Source organism: Genypterus blacodes, unplaced genomic scaffold, assembly GCF_046128005.1.
Source record: "Genypterus blacodes isolate CSIRO-AG114 ecotype Tasmania unplaced genomic scaffold, CSIRO-AGI_Gbla_v1 ptg000137l_1, whole genome shotgun sequence".
Lineage (NCBI taxonomy): Eukaryota > Metazoa > Chordata > Actinopteri > Ophidiiformes > Ophidiidae > Genypterus > Genypterus blacodes.
The window spans coordinates 612,639-626,832 of NW_027466939.1; the positions used below are offsets into that span (position 1 = coordinate 612,639).

The following is a 14,194-nucleotide window of genomic DNA, read 5'->3' on the forward strand; positions in this document are numbered from 1 at the left end:
TAGCTTTCTAAGGCTCTATTTCAGGACTTGTATGGACTTTGGGCTAACGATATTTTTTATGAGAAGCAAGAGTATTTCAAAGTTCTGGTGGCTATTTGGAGGAGAAATAGCCCCTGTTTCTCCTGCTGCAACACTCAAGCCGTCTGATTCAGCTCGACTTACAGTACCCAAGTCATCTGATTCAGCTTCAGCTGCATCACCAAGTTGTCTGGTTCAGCTTGAGCAGTAGCTCATCAGCTGCAACTGCCAACCTCAGTCACCGTTCCGGATCAGGCAGCTGCTGCCTCATCATCTGCCTATGTCCTCTCTTCCTGTCCACCAGCTGCTGCCCCAGAGCCAACCTCAGTTCCTGTTCTGTCTCCTGCAGCAAACAGGCTCAGTTCCTGTCCCGCCTCCTGCAGCCACTTTGTTGCCCGCCACAGTTACTGTCCTGGATCCAGCAGCAGCTGCCTCATCGTATTCCAATGTTTCTGTCCTGGCTCCAAGCAGCAGCTGTCTTGTCACCTGCCACTGTTGTTGTCCCGGAGCAAGCAGCAGTTGCCTTACCATCAGTTTCTACAGTGGTCATAGCAGTCTTAAAATATGTTATCTGAGGAAGATCTCCCATGATTCCAAAAACTACCGAGTTGGACTCGAGTTTGGCCTCTACTGAAAACTCTTGCTTTTTCTGAGCAGCTTGGTTTCTGGAGCTTGGGCCATCTGCAACACAGATCCTGCCTAATTCTTGTTGTCCAGGTCATCCCCTTGAAATGTTGCTCCTCGCTCGTTCCCGAGTTTGAGCTGTCTGTTGAGGTCACCTGACCTGTGTGGCCCTATAACTCTGAACCACCACTCCTGACCCCAGAACCAATCCATTCAGCCACATCAGTATATGTATCATATTAATCAGCAAACTATAAATAGATGTGTTTAAATGTTTATGTAGTTTGGTGTTAATGGGCATGACCAAAATGAATGGATGCTGAGAGACCCAAGGAATGCAGAATCTTTGACTTTCAGTTTAAAATTATAAAGTTAAATGTCAGTGTCTCGTCAGAGAGGCAGCTGATTTATTTATTTATTTTCTGTATAGGAAGCGAATGTAAATGTGCATGCAATTTGGGTACAATAGACCGCTTCATTCATTCAAAGGGACTAACATTAGACAACTAAATGTATTCTGGTGCTGTTAGAGGTGAGGTTTGTTAGCAGAGTGAAAACGAGACAATGTGTGACAAAAGAAGCCCCGAGAGGCAAACAGAGAGAGTTACATAGAGGGAGACAGACACACACACACACACACGCACACACATTGCACAACTGCAACATTCTGGTCTTGTTTGTTTGTAAGCCTGCACGTACACACACACACACACAAACACATTTTGGCAGACAGCGTAAAGTGACAGCAAACATCTGTTCTGCGGCATCAAATTGGTGTGTGTGTGTGTGTGTGTGTGTGTCTTGTGAGCTATGCAAGGTTGTCATTATAAACCTTTCACAATAGCAGCAATATTTGATTAGTATTACTGTTGTGTGAGGTACCATCAGGAGAGATAGAGTTGTCCATGTTAACCTGGGTGTTTGGGTAATTGTTGTTTCTTTAATTTAAAATGCTATGTTGTTTAGAGTCCAATAGAGGGCGTAATGTCATTAAAAATATTGATAGAAAGCGTAGCGGCAATGTGATTTAAAGTCTGCTAGGGGGCGCCACGTCATTACAAATGCGGGTAGAAACACTATTTCACTATTTCAGTAATCCCACTTTAGATCCGGACAGAATGAGGCTCTTCTGCTGTGACAATATAATCAAATTCCCCCAAACTATTTTACTTACATGCATGCAAAACAATAATTTGACACATGAAGGTATGACGTTATTTTGAAGACATCTTATGAATCCATGCTTCACCTCTTAATACTTCGACTTCTCTTGATCAAAACACTGAAGGATCTGTTATGATTAATAAATGTGATATATTTATTAGAGTGGTGCTGCAGTCAGATCATATTTATTTTTCATATTTCATATCACTGTAAAGGGAATGACTCGACATTTTTTAGAGAAAGCAAGCTACTGTATATGAAGTCATTAATCTGTGTTCTGCAAACCTATGGCTGGCATTTGTTTGATTTAACAGAAGGTAGTTTTGGGGGCAATCTGGTTGATATAACTCATACAGATATCTTCACTAGTTTTTTTTATGAGAGGTTAGTGCAACATAAACAGATACACGACTTTAGACGACACACAGTAGGTGTGTGATTAACAGCTGTTTATAATCAGCAGTATGTTTTCGTTGTAACTTTAAGCGTACTTTGAAGTCTTTATAATGTTTTTATTTAACTTGCAATACAACTAAAGAGTATATATGTGCAGACAAGCCAAATAATTATAAATAATTAATGCCTTCTGTTTCTCTTACGTAAGAAGCGTCCTACGCAGCGGTGTTGTGCTATCTTTATTCTGCGAAACATGAAAATAAGTGAGTGTAGATAAGAAAGGGGGCATCGAGGAGGAGGAGGAGGAGGAGGAGGGCTGGGTGGGAGAGGAGGAAGAGCAGACCTGGGGACGGCTCCTCTTCACCTCGCTCCTTATACGCGCCTTGATCCAATCTGACCGTGGATCAGCTCAGCGGCGGGCTCCTTCCTCTCCACAACCAACCGCTACAGACACACACACACACACACACACACCAAACTGGGACTCAAACACCAGAGGAAGCCGTGTGTGTAGCGTTCGTCAGCACAGCAGCCGAGTGATCCGCACGCCAAGACGGACACATCCAAACGGCGGAGCACGGCGCAGGAAGAACGGAGCTGGAGAGACCAAGACGGGGCTGAAACCGAGAAGGAAGCCCGGTAAGAAGAGCGGAGAGGTGTTTTAATGCGAAGCACCTTTTAGCGGGGAGAGCAGAAGGGACGAGCGGCCACGCAGAAGGAGGAGTCCCCGCTGCTAATTCCAACATTTTCTATTACTGGAAGCGAGTATGCTCATTTACAACGAGAGCTAGCGGAATGTAATGCTATCCCGTGTTAGCTAGCTAATTAGCTTGTCAGACATTAAGGACTTGGACGTGTGTGTGTGTATGAGAGAGTGTGTGTGTGTGTGCTCTTTACGTTACACTTGAGCGCCGGCCTGCTTTAGGAAAAAGGGCTTTGTGCACAAGACTGGCATGGTCACAATGTCCTGTTTCCAATAGCGAACACCAAGTTAGACAATAAACACTTGGAGCTGCGTGTATTGATGCATTGCTAAAGAGCACTCCGGCATTGTCCGTCTACGCGTTTTGGGTTTTTTTTTGTTTTGGGAAAAGCGATTCATTGTGAATTCCGAGGCTCGTGTAGATTAAAAAAAGGAGAAAGGCAAAGGGAGAAGGAGACTTTCTAAAGGTGACTCTGCCGTCCAATGCTAATGTCGACCGACATTGCATCCCTAATGCTACCCGTTACTCGGGGAATAATGGAGCGAGAAATAGACATTGAGGCGACAGCCGGACCCCACGGAAGCGCGACCGGAGGACCGGCAGCTGTCCGGGGGATGAAGCGAGGTGACCCGGAGCCCGACGCTCAGGCGGCCGCTGCTCTCCCCGACCTACCCGGGGCGGAATGCAAGCGACCGAGGATAGACGGAACCGGGAGCGTGATCGGTGACGTCGGGCAGGTAAGGAGAATTTTAGTAAACACATGTAGGATGTATTCTCTCTTTTGTCTAAGTGTAAGTGTGCATATATGATGTGAGCTTTCTTGTGGCGTGCAGCTGTTCCTTGTAGTCTCCCATCTTGCCTCCTCTCTTACTGGAGCTTTTGTTCCAGAGCATCAGGGAATGATAATGTTGTGACAGGCGCCTCTCTCTCATCAACAACAGAATCATGCTTCATTGCAGCATATCCATAAAACCCCTGAGTTAGATTAAAACCCCCTCCAAATGATTCATCACATTAAAAGTGTGCCGATGAGTGAAGATGTTGAGCACTTAGAGACAGAGTGAGGTCCTGGAGCTGCTGAGGGAGGCAGCCTGACCATACCAAGGCAGACAAAGGTAATATGATCCAGGCTCCATTGCTATGACAGACAGCAGCACACATCCAGTCTGCACGCCCGTCCGTCCTATGGAAAGTAAACCAGGGCTTCACCAGGCTGTAATTTTCCTTCCTGTGTGGATGAATTTACTCTGAACTGAGATGTTAATTTGCGGTGAGTCACCGTATTAAAGTCCTGGTTGACGCTGCATGTGCCATTTATCTCTCCATGACCCCCCCTGATTGTCGCTAGGTGTTAAAAGAGGGGAGAGAGACAGACATGGATTGGGGGAGGGGTCACCACACTGAAAGACAAAGAACAGAGCCTTTTGGTGTAGGGTGAAGGAGAGAGAGGGGGCTCAGGGGGGCCCTCCTTATACGGGTCTCCCCCACTTTCTCGACTGGACTGCTCAGACGGCAGAAGCGTCGACTGCCGCTTTGTCTCCGCTGGGCTAATCTGTGTGATTTACAGTTTAGAAGCCACCGTACAGGCTCGGGCTTCACTCCTCTTATTTTTGCTCTGAGTCTGTGTCTTTATACTGTATACACACATCATTTTAACACACACGCACACACACACGTTCTGAAGTATTCACAACCAAACGGTACACGGGGAGAATGTTGCTGACGCCTGGTGTTTGACTCGGTTGTAATGGCTCTAACAGTCTTTGTAGGGCAGGCAGCCGTAGTTCCAGGTCATCTAGCCATAATTGAATTCTGGGTAACTGATATAGTTCTTCCATCGGCGGTGCAGTTGACCCGTTGTATTGACAAACAGGCTCACAATGCTCGCCCGGCTTCACTGAGGATGGATGTTGATGACGGGGGGAAAGGTTACAGCCCGCCGGCGCACATGATGTGACAACGAGCAGCTGTGCGGCGTCGCATTCTCCCTGTCCATCAGCTTTATTGATTGTTGGGTACTGAGTGTCACGCTGGGAGTGTATTCATGGGATAGAGTGAAGTAGGGATGAACATAGAAAGACTACGGACGGTCTTAAGGTGAGGTGGGGATTAGTTTGAGGTGTGTGCATGGAGGGAGAGAGACAGGTGAGGGGAGATATGAGGAAGGTGAAGTATGGAGAGGAAGGTTAGTTGCATGGATAGAAGTGGGGATGATGGGGAAAGGGAGAGAAGGGAAATAAGAGGCCTCAGTCTGAATCCATCACGATAGAGGATAAGAGGAAAGTGATGGATGGCAGCGAAGACGTGGTGGGGTGAGGAAGAGGATCTGCTCTGAATGAAGATGAGTGAACTGGGTTAGAGCAGCCAGCTTTATGAGGAAGGTAAATAAGGAAACGACTCGCCGGCTTGTGGCTCAGGGTGTGCGAACGGGAGTGGGGACGCTCTGGGGCCGAGCTCAGCTGACGTCCCAACGTTACCACAGCGTTCCCACTGAGAGCCGGAGGCAGGAGAGCGCCGACCTTCCAGGCCGACTGTAAATCAAGACTGTAATAATAAATGAGAGTGCAGAGGATCACCTCTGCTCTCCATTGTTGTTCCCCCCCCCCCCCCCCCCCTCATCCTCATGCAAACTGCACTCCCTGTCCCCCCCCCCTCACCCACACTCCCCTCTATCTGTCCTCTGACTCCCCTCCCCTCTCTCTCTCCCCCCAGGCATATTTCCAGATTGCTAATTGACTCTTGGTTCGCAGCGTGTTTCAATGTGCCAGTGAGGAAAACCTCCCCCCCTCCCCTCCTGCCCCGCCCCCCCCCTCCAGTCTCTATCTCTGCCGTCCCATCTCTCCCTGCCATCTTTCATTATCTCTCTCTCTCTCTCTCCCTCCCACCCTCTCCCCCCCTCTCTCCCAGCTCCACATTTGTCTTGTCTCGTATTTACCTCTGTTTATTTTTCTTGACACCCCCCTCGTTTCTCACCTCTCTTCTCTTTCCCCCTCTGATTCCCCCTGGGGGCAGTGCAGCGCAGCGCCGTCCACTCCCATGCAGCGGGAGTGCACTTCTCTCTTTCTCTCTCTTTCTCTTTTCCCTCCGTCTGTCCGTCTCTACCCTGCGTTTTTTTTTTTTTTTTGGAGAGGCGATTTGTCCTATCGTTGGCAGTAAAGAGGCTTTGTTTCGCACTAATGAGATCAAAGCTCATTTAGGAGAGGGCATTAACCAGGCTGATCGCTTTAACAGGCCAGAGTGGGAGGGGAGGGAGGGAAGGGAGGGAGGGAGGGAGGGGAGGGGTGCAGACAAGTAGAGGGGTGATGTGAATGGACAGATTGTGGAGATATGTCATTACCAGTGGAGAAGCGCTTTGGTTTGTGAATGGTCAATCACAGGAGCAGTGTTGGTTAGCATGGAGTGATGCTTGTTTCTGTTTAAGGACACTCAAACTTTCTCTGCAGCCCAGAAACCTACAGACAGTTCTAATCTTCCACAGTTTGCTCTGCTAATGAGAACGTACGGCTGCAGACGGTCGGCTCTGTGTTCAGTCTCAGTGAAGATAGCTTTATTATTTCATTCTCTTAAAAGAAATAAGTGAAGTGGATCCAATATGTAAGAAGCTTCAGATTAAACTCTCCGTCCTTTTCAACGTAAACGGCGTCGGCCGAGGCTCCGTCTGTAACCGAAGCAGGGAAAGATCCTTAAGCAGTCCAGCGTCTGAATTATTCACAGAATAAGAGTAAACATGTGTAGAGAGGGAGAGGAGGAGCAGAGAGGAGCAGAGGAGGAGGCGGTGCAGCTTGCGTGTGTGTGTCAATGTGTGTGGCAGAGGATCCCGCTCCTCCCCGCCGCTCTCACGTCACGTCCTGTCCTCTCTCTCTCTCTCTCCTCTGTTTTTAATGATTGCAGTTGAACTTTGAGCCGCTGCACTGAGAAGTCACCCTTGACTTTTGAACCCGGCGGTGATAAGGCCCCCCCCCCCCCCCCCCCCCCCCCAGGACAGAGTTGCTCAACCCCAGTCCAACAACAGTATTACCCGAGTAGAGAAAGAAATGGAATATTGGGATAGAACCAAAACAAAGCAACCCTGCAGCTTGACGCAGCGTGTCTGTGTCCGTCTCCTCTCACGTGGGTCTCAGCTCCTTAACGTGACACACTCATGTTAACTCCCTGTACGCTCAGCATGTCACACACACCCCCCTCCCCCCTCCTGACCCCCATGGCTGGCCCAGAACTATCATACATGCTCTCATCTCCTCCACCCACACAGAGATGAGTTCTAGTCTCGGTGGCAGAGCCTCAGCAGTGACGGCGGCGCTGCCTCGCTGTTGTTGCGGCCGTTACAGAATCAGAAGAGTGGGTTATGAAACCGGCCTTGATTTTTATAAAAGCGGCATTTGATGGTTGATCTCTTTGACCCGCTGTGATTCAAGCTCCATGTAATACAGCAGTTTTGTGAGGCGGTTGCATAATATTTGAAAACTATGCAGTGTGTAGTTTTGTTAGAGTCGTCTTGACGCTGAGCTCCAGTTGAAGACTTAATGAATTGCGTGAGCGTCTGCCTTCTCCCATCTTAGAGTCTGGAGCTTTGCTGAAGTTGTTGGTCCTCTGTAGATGTTTGTGGGAGGAGCTTATTCCTCGTGGCGACGTGGACGAGGCTGGCATGTGGAAAGCTAAAGTGGTGTCTTGTTGTCTTGAGCTGAGAAGGTTTGCGTTCCCAGATGTAGGCATGCAGCTGGTGATGTCGCTCTCCGGCCTCCATTTGTGCCGTCTCATCACACGCTCACGACAGCTGCAGCGCTCAACCTCCTCAAAACCCACAGGAGGTTTTGTTTTTGTGGCGGAGGTTTGGAGTCGTTTTCCTTTCGTGTCCTTGTTGTTGTTTACCTCCTGATGTTCTCAGGCGACGGGACTTTTACTGCCTTTGGTGCTAACGTGACACAAACTCAGGCAGCGTCGGCCCGCAGACTGATCTATAAGGGACTGCTGGATGCATGTAGCCCCTCCCCCCCTGTCCCCCCCATCTCCCTCCTCTCTCACCATCTGTTGACCTCATGTCATTTTGCCGTCCCTCACCGCTGCTGCTCCTTTTTCTCCCCCTCTGCTCCGGCAACTCCTCAACTTCTGTCCTCCTAAAATAGCAAGTTGGAGAGAGAAAAAATAAACAAGTGAGACGCCCTTTACTTTTACCCTCAGCTGAGGCAGAGCGGGGGACAGAGGCTGAGTGTGTTTATGTGTGTGTGTGTGTGTGCAGCCTGAAGCCCCCACAGTCAAGCCAGTGAGTCGGCGCCTTCAAAGGCTGCCCAGACACTTAATGGAAACTTTGCAAAAGAGCAGTCTGGAAATCCGACGCTCAGGCCGGACGAGCTTATTGTAAAAACAACACACACACACACACACACACACACACACACACACACACACACACACACACATACACACACACACACACACGTATGCGTGTGTGTATATAAAATATGTATACATTGTGGGTATAGATGTAGTGAAGTGAAGTCATCTCTGTGCCTGCAGTGCCGTACATATGTGCTTTCGTGTCAGAGTCTGTAGACTGGGTATCAAGTTCAGACCCTCAGCCCCCCCGCCCCTTAAGACAACATAAGTCACATGACATTCTTCACGTATGACTCATTGTCTCCATTTCTAGACTGTTTTACTGTTTTATGATTCTCTCCTCTTTTTTGGCCATTTCCCACATTCCTCCTCCAGTCCCTCTCTCTCTCTCTCGCTCTCTTTCTTTCTCTCCCTCCCTTTCCCTGTCCAGATTGATTCCAGATGTTGCTAAACTTTGCCCCCCTCCCCCCCTCGTCTAAACTCCTCCTCCTCTTTCTCCTCTTCTCTCTCTATTCTCTCTCTCTCCACCCTCGCCTGTAGAACCATCAGTGTTTCACTCTATAATTTGATGGTTGGAGATAATTTAGGTTTAGGTTTCGTCAGCATTCCAGCTTCCCTACAGTTGCCAGCGTAGAGTCCAGCAGGAAGACTGTCCTAACTTTCATTCTCTTAATACGATCAAAGCTCTGGTTCTTAACATCGCCACACACTTTCCCTTCTATGTCTTCAGCGCCTCTTACTCCAAACGTTCATCTGTTTTTAAAAACAAGACGTGTTTTCTCATTCCTTCTGACATCGCCAAAGGCAGTGCAGATCTGAGACGGCGCTCTAAACTCCTAGCCTGCTGCATTTCCATCTGCGGCGGCGGCGGCGAGCAGCATAAGCCCGTCCTTTCTCCTGTAAACGCGCCGCAACCAAGGAGAGTGTTCCCCCTGGGGACGAGGCACGAGGGGGGAAATCGGTTCCAGATGAAACAGGAAGTGGCGAGGGGGGAGACAAAGAGAAGGCTGTTTGAGAAAGGGGAATGGGAGGACGGGCCCCGAGTCTGGACAGCAACACACACACACACACACACACACACACACACACACACACACACACACACACACACACACACACACACACACACACACACACACACGCACACAAAGTCACGCTTCAAAAGTCAGACGCAAGCTGTGTTTTCAGAAGGAAAATGTTTCCCTCCCCTCACTTTTTCCCCGTTCTTTATGTCGTGCCCGTTTTCCCTCATAGTCTCCTCGTTAGTAACCTCACCCCCGCTCCTCCCCCCGCCCTCCTCCACCGTCTCGCCACTCCTCCCCCCTCCCCCTTTATCCATCCATACATCATGACCACATCTGCTTTTGGTATCAACTCTTGAGTCCAACAGTCTCCTCTCCTCGTCTTATGAAGAGCGGCGCTGCGTTTCTGCTTCTGCTCGACGACACACCGGCGCTCTCCGACGCTCGCGCTCGCCTTTGATTGGCCGCGTGAACGATATGAGGAAGTGATTTGCGCGGCAGGCGTCTGGGGGTCAGGGCCAGGAGGTTAACTCTGTTGACACTCTTCAGAAGCCGCGCCACCGCCCTCCTGGTTTCCGCGCGGCCCGCGATCAGTCGGGCCCGTCTGCTGAATGGAGGCGTGTGTGTGTGTGTGTGTGTGTGTGTGTGTGTGTGTGTTCGGGCCGAGGGGCAGCGCATGAATCTGAAACATTCTGTCAGCTCTCCAGCCCCGCAGATTAGATGGAATGAAAACACGCCAGCAGTTGTGCAGATGACAGCCTCTCCCCCATCCCCCAAAATGAATACACACACGCTCACGCAGACACACACACACATCTCTTTTCCCTCCTTCCACCTCCTCTCATCCTCTCCCTCCCCTCCCCCTCTCCCTTCTCCTGCAGGAGAGTCATGTTTTCTCGGCGAGGCGCGCCGGCAGGCTCAACGTCTCTCTCTCTTTCTCTCTCTCTCTCTCTCTCTCTTTCTCTTTCTCTCTTACCGCCGTCAAAATATCATCTCTGGTTAACTTTCTCCATTGTTCCCCTTCTCTCCTGCCCTCCTCCCCTTTGCCTCTGGAGCCCTCTCTCTCCTCCTCCTCCTCCTCCTCCTCACCACCTAACTCCGGCTCCAAACAAAGGGCTCCTCTCGCCGGGGTAAATTGACGCAGAGGGCAAAATAATAGTTTTGGAGGAAAGAGAGGGAGAGAGGCTGGAATAATCTAATTAAGTAATTATGGAACAATTAACCACATCACTGGGTTCTGGGGCAGGAGGGAGGGAGGGAGGGGAGGAGGGAGGGAGGGATTCACCCTCTGCTGGCGGGGGGGGGGGGGGAGATAATGTGCTGCGAGCGGCGGGGACATTTGCTCTCTTGCTTTAGGAACAGTCGCTCTGAGTGGTGGCTTAAAGGGAAAGGTTTTGCGTCACATGTTAGCTCCTCACTCCCTTCAGTCCAGGCTCTGCTTCTCCCTTGTTCGCCTCCTTTTCTTTACACAACAACCTCACAACCGCCCATCAGTCCCTTTTTAAAGGTGTTAAAATAGCCCGAGTGTTAAGTTTATTCAACGTGAAGCATGATCAGGGGAGCGTGCTGTGACTTTGTGTGTAACGCCATTAGCAGATATTGAAAACGAACCAGAGTGCGTTTCCGCCCGGAATGTGAAAGTTTCTGGACTCCCCTGCTGCATCCCATCATTCTGTGCAGCCACTGACATCGCTCTCTCTTCCTCCCCCATTTGTCTCTTGCAGAACAATGAGCCTTTAAACCCAGGTTTCCATGGATACCCACCTCACAGTCAGGTAAGAGATTAGTGACTGCTTTCATACCTCTGTCAGAAGAAAAGAAAAGAAAGAAACTATAATGTGATGTGGTACAGAATGCTGGAGTCACTTGCGAGGCGTGTGTGTATGCAGACGGGCGGCTCGGAGCCACGGAGCGCCGCCGCCGCCGCTGTGAGTTTTGTGCTGAGAGGAAAATGCATTTTTCTAGCGTATAGGAGAAACTGTAATCACCTGCTGTCAAGCCAGCTTCTTAACTTAAGGGCATATTCTTTCAGGAGTGTCAAACTCTGCCGGCTCACGTTGTGCAATGGCTCACTTATTCCTCTCCTGCCGCCAAATCATGTCCGTTAGAAAAGGAGCCGGCGGTGATTGAGTCCTGACCCTCAGAAAGCGGCAGAGAGATGATGCTTCCCCCCCCCCTGCCCTCCTCTCCTAGCAGATCGGCGCCTCGGGGGCTTCGTGACGCTATTCCAATCCTCTCACGCTCTCCATTTTGGTGTCGCTCTCTCCATTTCTCTCTCTCGTTCTCTCGTCCCCGTCCTCGAGTGTCTCTCCACGCGTAATGCTCCCAGTAATGAGAGCCTCATGTGTGCGGCGCCACGGCGGGCGAGCAGATTGTTGTGTTATCTACCTTCAAGCAGCGTAGCACGTCGTGTGTGTGTGTGTGTGTGTGTGTGTGTGTGTGTGTGTGTGTGTGTGTGTGTGTGTGTGTGTGTGTGTGTGTGTGTGTGTGTGTGTGTGTGTGTGTGTGTGTGTGTGTGTGTGTGTGTGTGTGTGTGTGTGTGTGTGTGTGTGTGTGTGTGTGTGTGTGTGTGTAATAACTGCGTGCTTGCATCATTGTCTCAGTGTTTGCCTGTGCTCGTGCGTGTGTGTGTGTCGGGGATGTGCAGCTCTCTGGCAGTGCCACAGGAGGGGAGTGTTGCTCTGCACGCTCTCCTTCTTCGCCCCCAGCCTCCCGCATCACAACATTAAACACTCTCCCAGGCCTCATCCCCTGGTTGTGGGTTCTCCTCTCCTCTCCTCCGCCTGATCCCCCGCCTGATTCGGCTCGGCTCCTGGCGCCGGCTCTCCTGGGAATTCAGCTGAGCGTAGAGTCGCGTAGAGATCCACAGAGGTGTGGGTTTATTATGGAGGCCTTATCAGCTTTATTTATTTATTTTTTATCCATGGTATATTAGTTTCCCGACCTTCGCTTCAAGTTTGTCTCACCTGAATACAAGAAATGTTGCGACGCAGGAAGAGACGGGGAGAGAGAGAGAGACACTGAAGGAGAGAGAGAGAGAGACACTGAAGGAGAGCGGAGGTGAAGTTATTTAAGATGGCCTGCGGGGCACAGAGTCGTTCAGAAGTGGCTCGCTTAGTGAAGACCTGCTGTATATCTCAGTCATGGTTCCTTGGTTCCTCACTTCCTTTCATCCTCCCTTGTTGTGTCTACAAATTCCGCACAATCGCACACGGCTGAATTGACTCCCTAAATGACTTCACGTATTCAGCCCGTGAGCGCACATTAGGAGTCTCCGGCACGCTAGCTGCCGGCGAGTATGCAGATGAGCCAGCCGGGCCGCCGGTAGCCGCGTTGGCTCGCTGGCTGCCGCAGCACGTTTGCCTCGGTAATGTTCCTGTCTTAGGTTGTGTGTGCGTGTTTGAACTGCCTGGAGGTCCGCCTGTGTCAATATGAGCAATGTTACATAGAAGAGAGACTCATTTGGGTGCCTGCCTGCCGCCACACACACACACACATACACACACCCATCCCTCCCTCCCTGTGTGTGAGTGTGCGTACGTGTGTGTGTGTGTGACAAATGCAACTCTGAACCGCGAGCTGTACATGTCGGCCTACTGTTGTTGTAAGAACACACAGATCATCAGGGTGAGCAAAACACACATGTGCACACGACGCGGGGGGCGGAGAGTGTGTTAGTGTGTGTGTTCACGTCACGCGGCGGTGGATTCGGACATCATTGCTCGGTTGCACGCTCGGGCTCAGCAGTGTGATTTCATTCCCACGCCTTTATCAGTGTAGCTAAACCTGTTATTCATTCAGCCAGCCAGCCAGAGTGTGTGTGTGTGTGTGCGTCAGTGCCTGGCCTGCAGTTATGAGTCGTGTGTATTGAGGTATTGTTCGTACATCAAGACGGAGTTATAAGAAAGAAGCTCTCCAGGGCCGCAGGATGGAAGGTCGGCGCTGAGACCTTCACTCCATTCACAGTAAGAGAAAGGCAGGCAGAGTTGGAGCTCTGACTGAAGCTTCTGGGATGTTAGATGGTTGATGGAAGTGAGATCATTGATTTAGTGGATTGATTATGATGAAACAGACGCTGGTGTTAGACTGCAGAGCTCTCCTGTATTGTTGGAGCTCACCGGCTCAGATCTCAAACTCTCTGCTCTCCCCGGGCTCGGGCTCAGAGTGGAAACATGAAGGTGTGTGCGTCGGGCCGGCTTGACCTCAGGAATCTTGGCTGAATCTTGGCTTCTGATGGGAATTCCAGGCTCCGCTGGATCTGATGTATCTGCAGACGGTTCTTATTTAGCAGAGCTCCACGTCGATCTGACGAGGAGCCGTGAGCTTCACACAGGAACAACGCAAGCTCTCTACAAACTGCTCCTGGATTACGGCCCAGGGCTCAGTCATGGATTATCTTCAATTATCTTTACTCGTGTTTGACTGAGAACGCCTTTGTTTGAATGAGCTCATGAGTGTGTGTGTGTGTGTGTCTGTGTGATGGACGGGGCCCTTTGTTCCCGTCCATGTCTGTCTGTCTGCCAGCCAAGGTGCAGCAGCATCACGAGCGCATCTGTGTGTACATTATGTGACCGTGTTGTTTCTGCCTCTGAGCGCTCGTGTGTGTGTGTGTGTGTGTGTGTGTGTGTGTGTGTGTGTGTGTGTTTATCGCCACATTCAGCCGGTGCGCTTAATCCTCAGATCATCCTGCATTCATCCTCTCATCCTCCTCACTTACACCCTAATCCTGTCATCCCTCGCTCTCCTCTTCATCCCTCCCTTTATCCTTTTATCTCTATCCCGTTATCTCTCGCTGGCATCCCCCTCCCCTCCCCTCCTCTTCCTCCAGCAGAGCTCCCTTCATTTACCCCTCTTCCCACTACCCCCTGCTATCACTTATCGTACCCCCCCTCCTCCCCCCTCCCCCCTCCTCCTCCTCTTCTATCCCTCCAG

General features: G+C 50.4%; 1 protein-coding gene across 2 annotated transcripts in view; it reads left to right on the forward strand.

The window, feature by feature from the left end:
* Positions 1-2,536: 2,536 nt before the first annotated feature.
* The window catches only part of LOC143011587 (RNA binding protein fox-1 homolog 2-like), a 40,418-nt gene continuing 28,760 nt past the window's right edge, over positions 2,537-14,194 (forward strand). The window contains exons 1-2 of one of the 2 annotated variants that reach the window (XM_076164504.1): positions 2,537-3,643; positions 10,987-11,037. In XM_076164504.1, coding sequence (XP_076020619.1) covers positions 3,389-3,643; positions 10,987-11,037 — 306 coding nt within the window. In that variant the 5' untranslated portion in view covers positions 2,537-3,388. The remainder of the gene's footprint in view (positions 3,644-10,986; positions 11,038-14,194) is intronic. The other variant, XM_076164503.1, reaches the window with a different exon arrangement.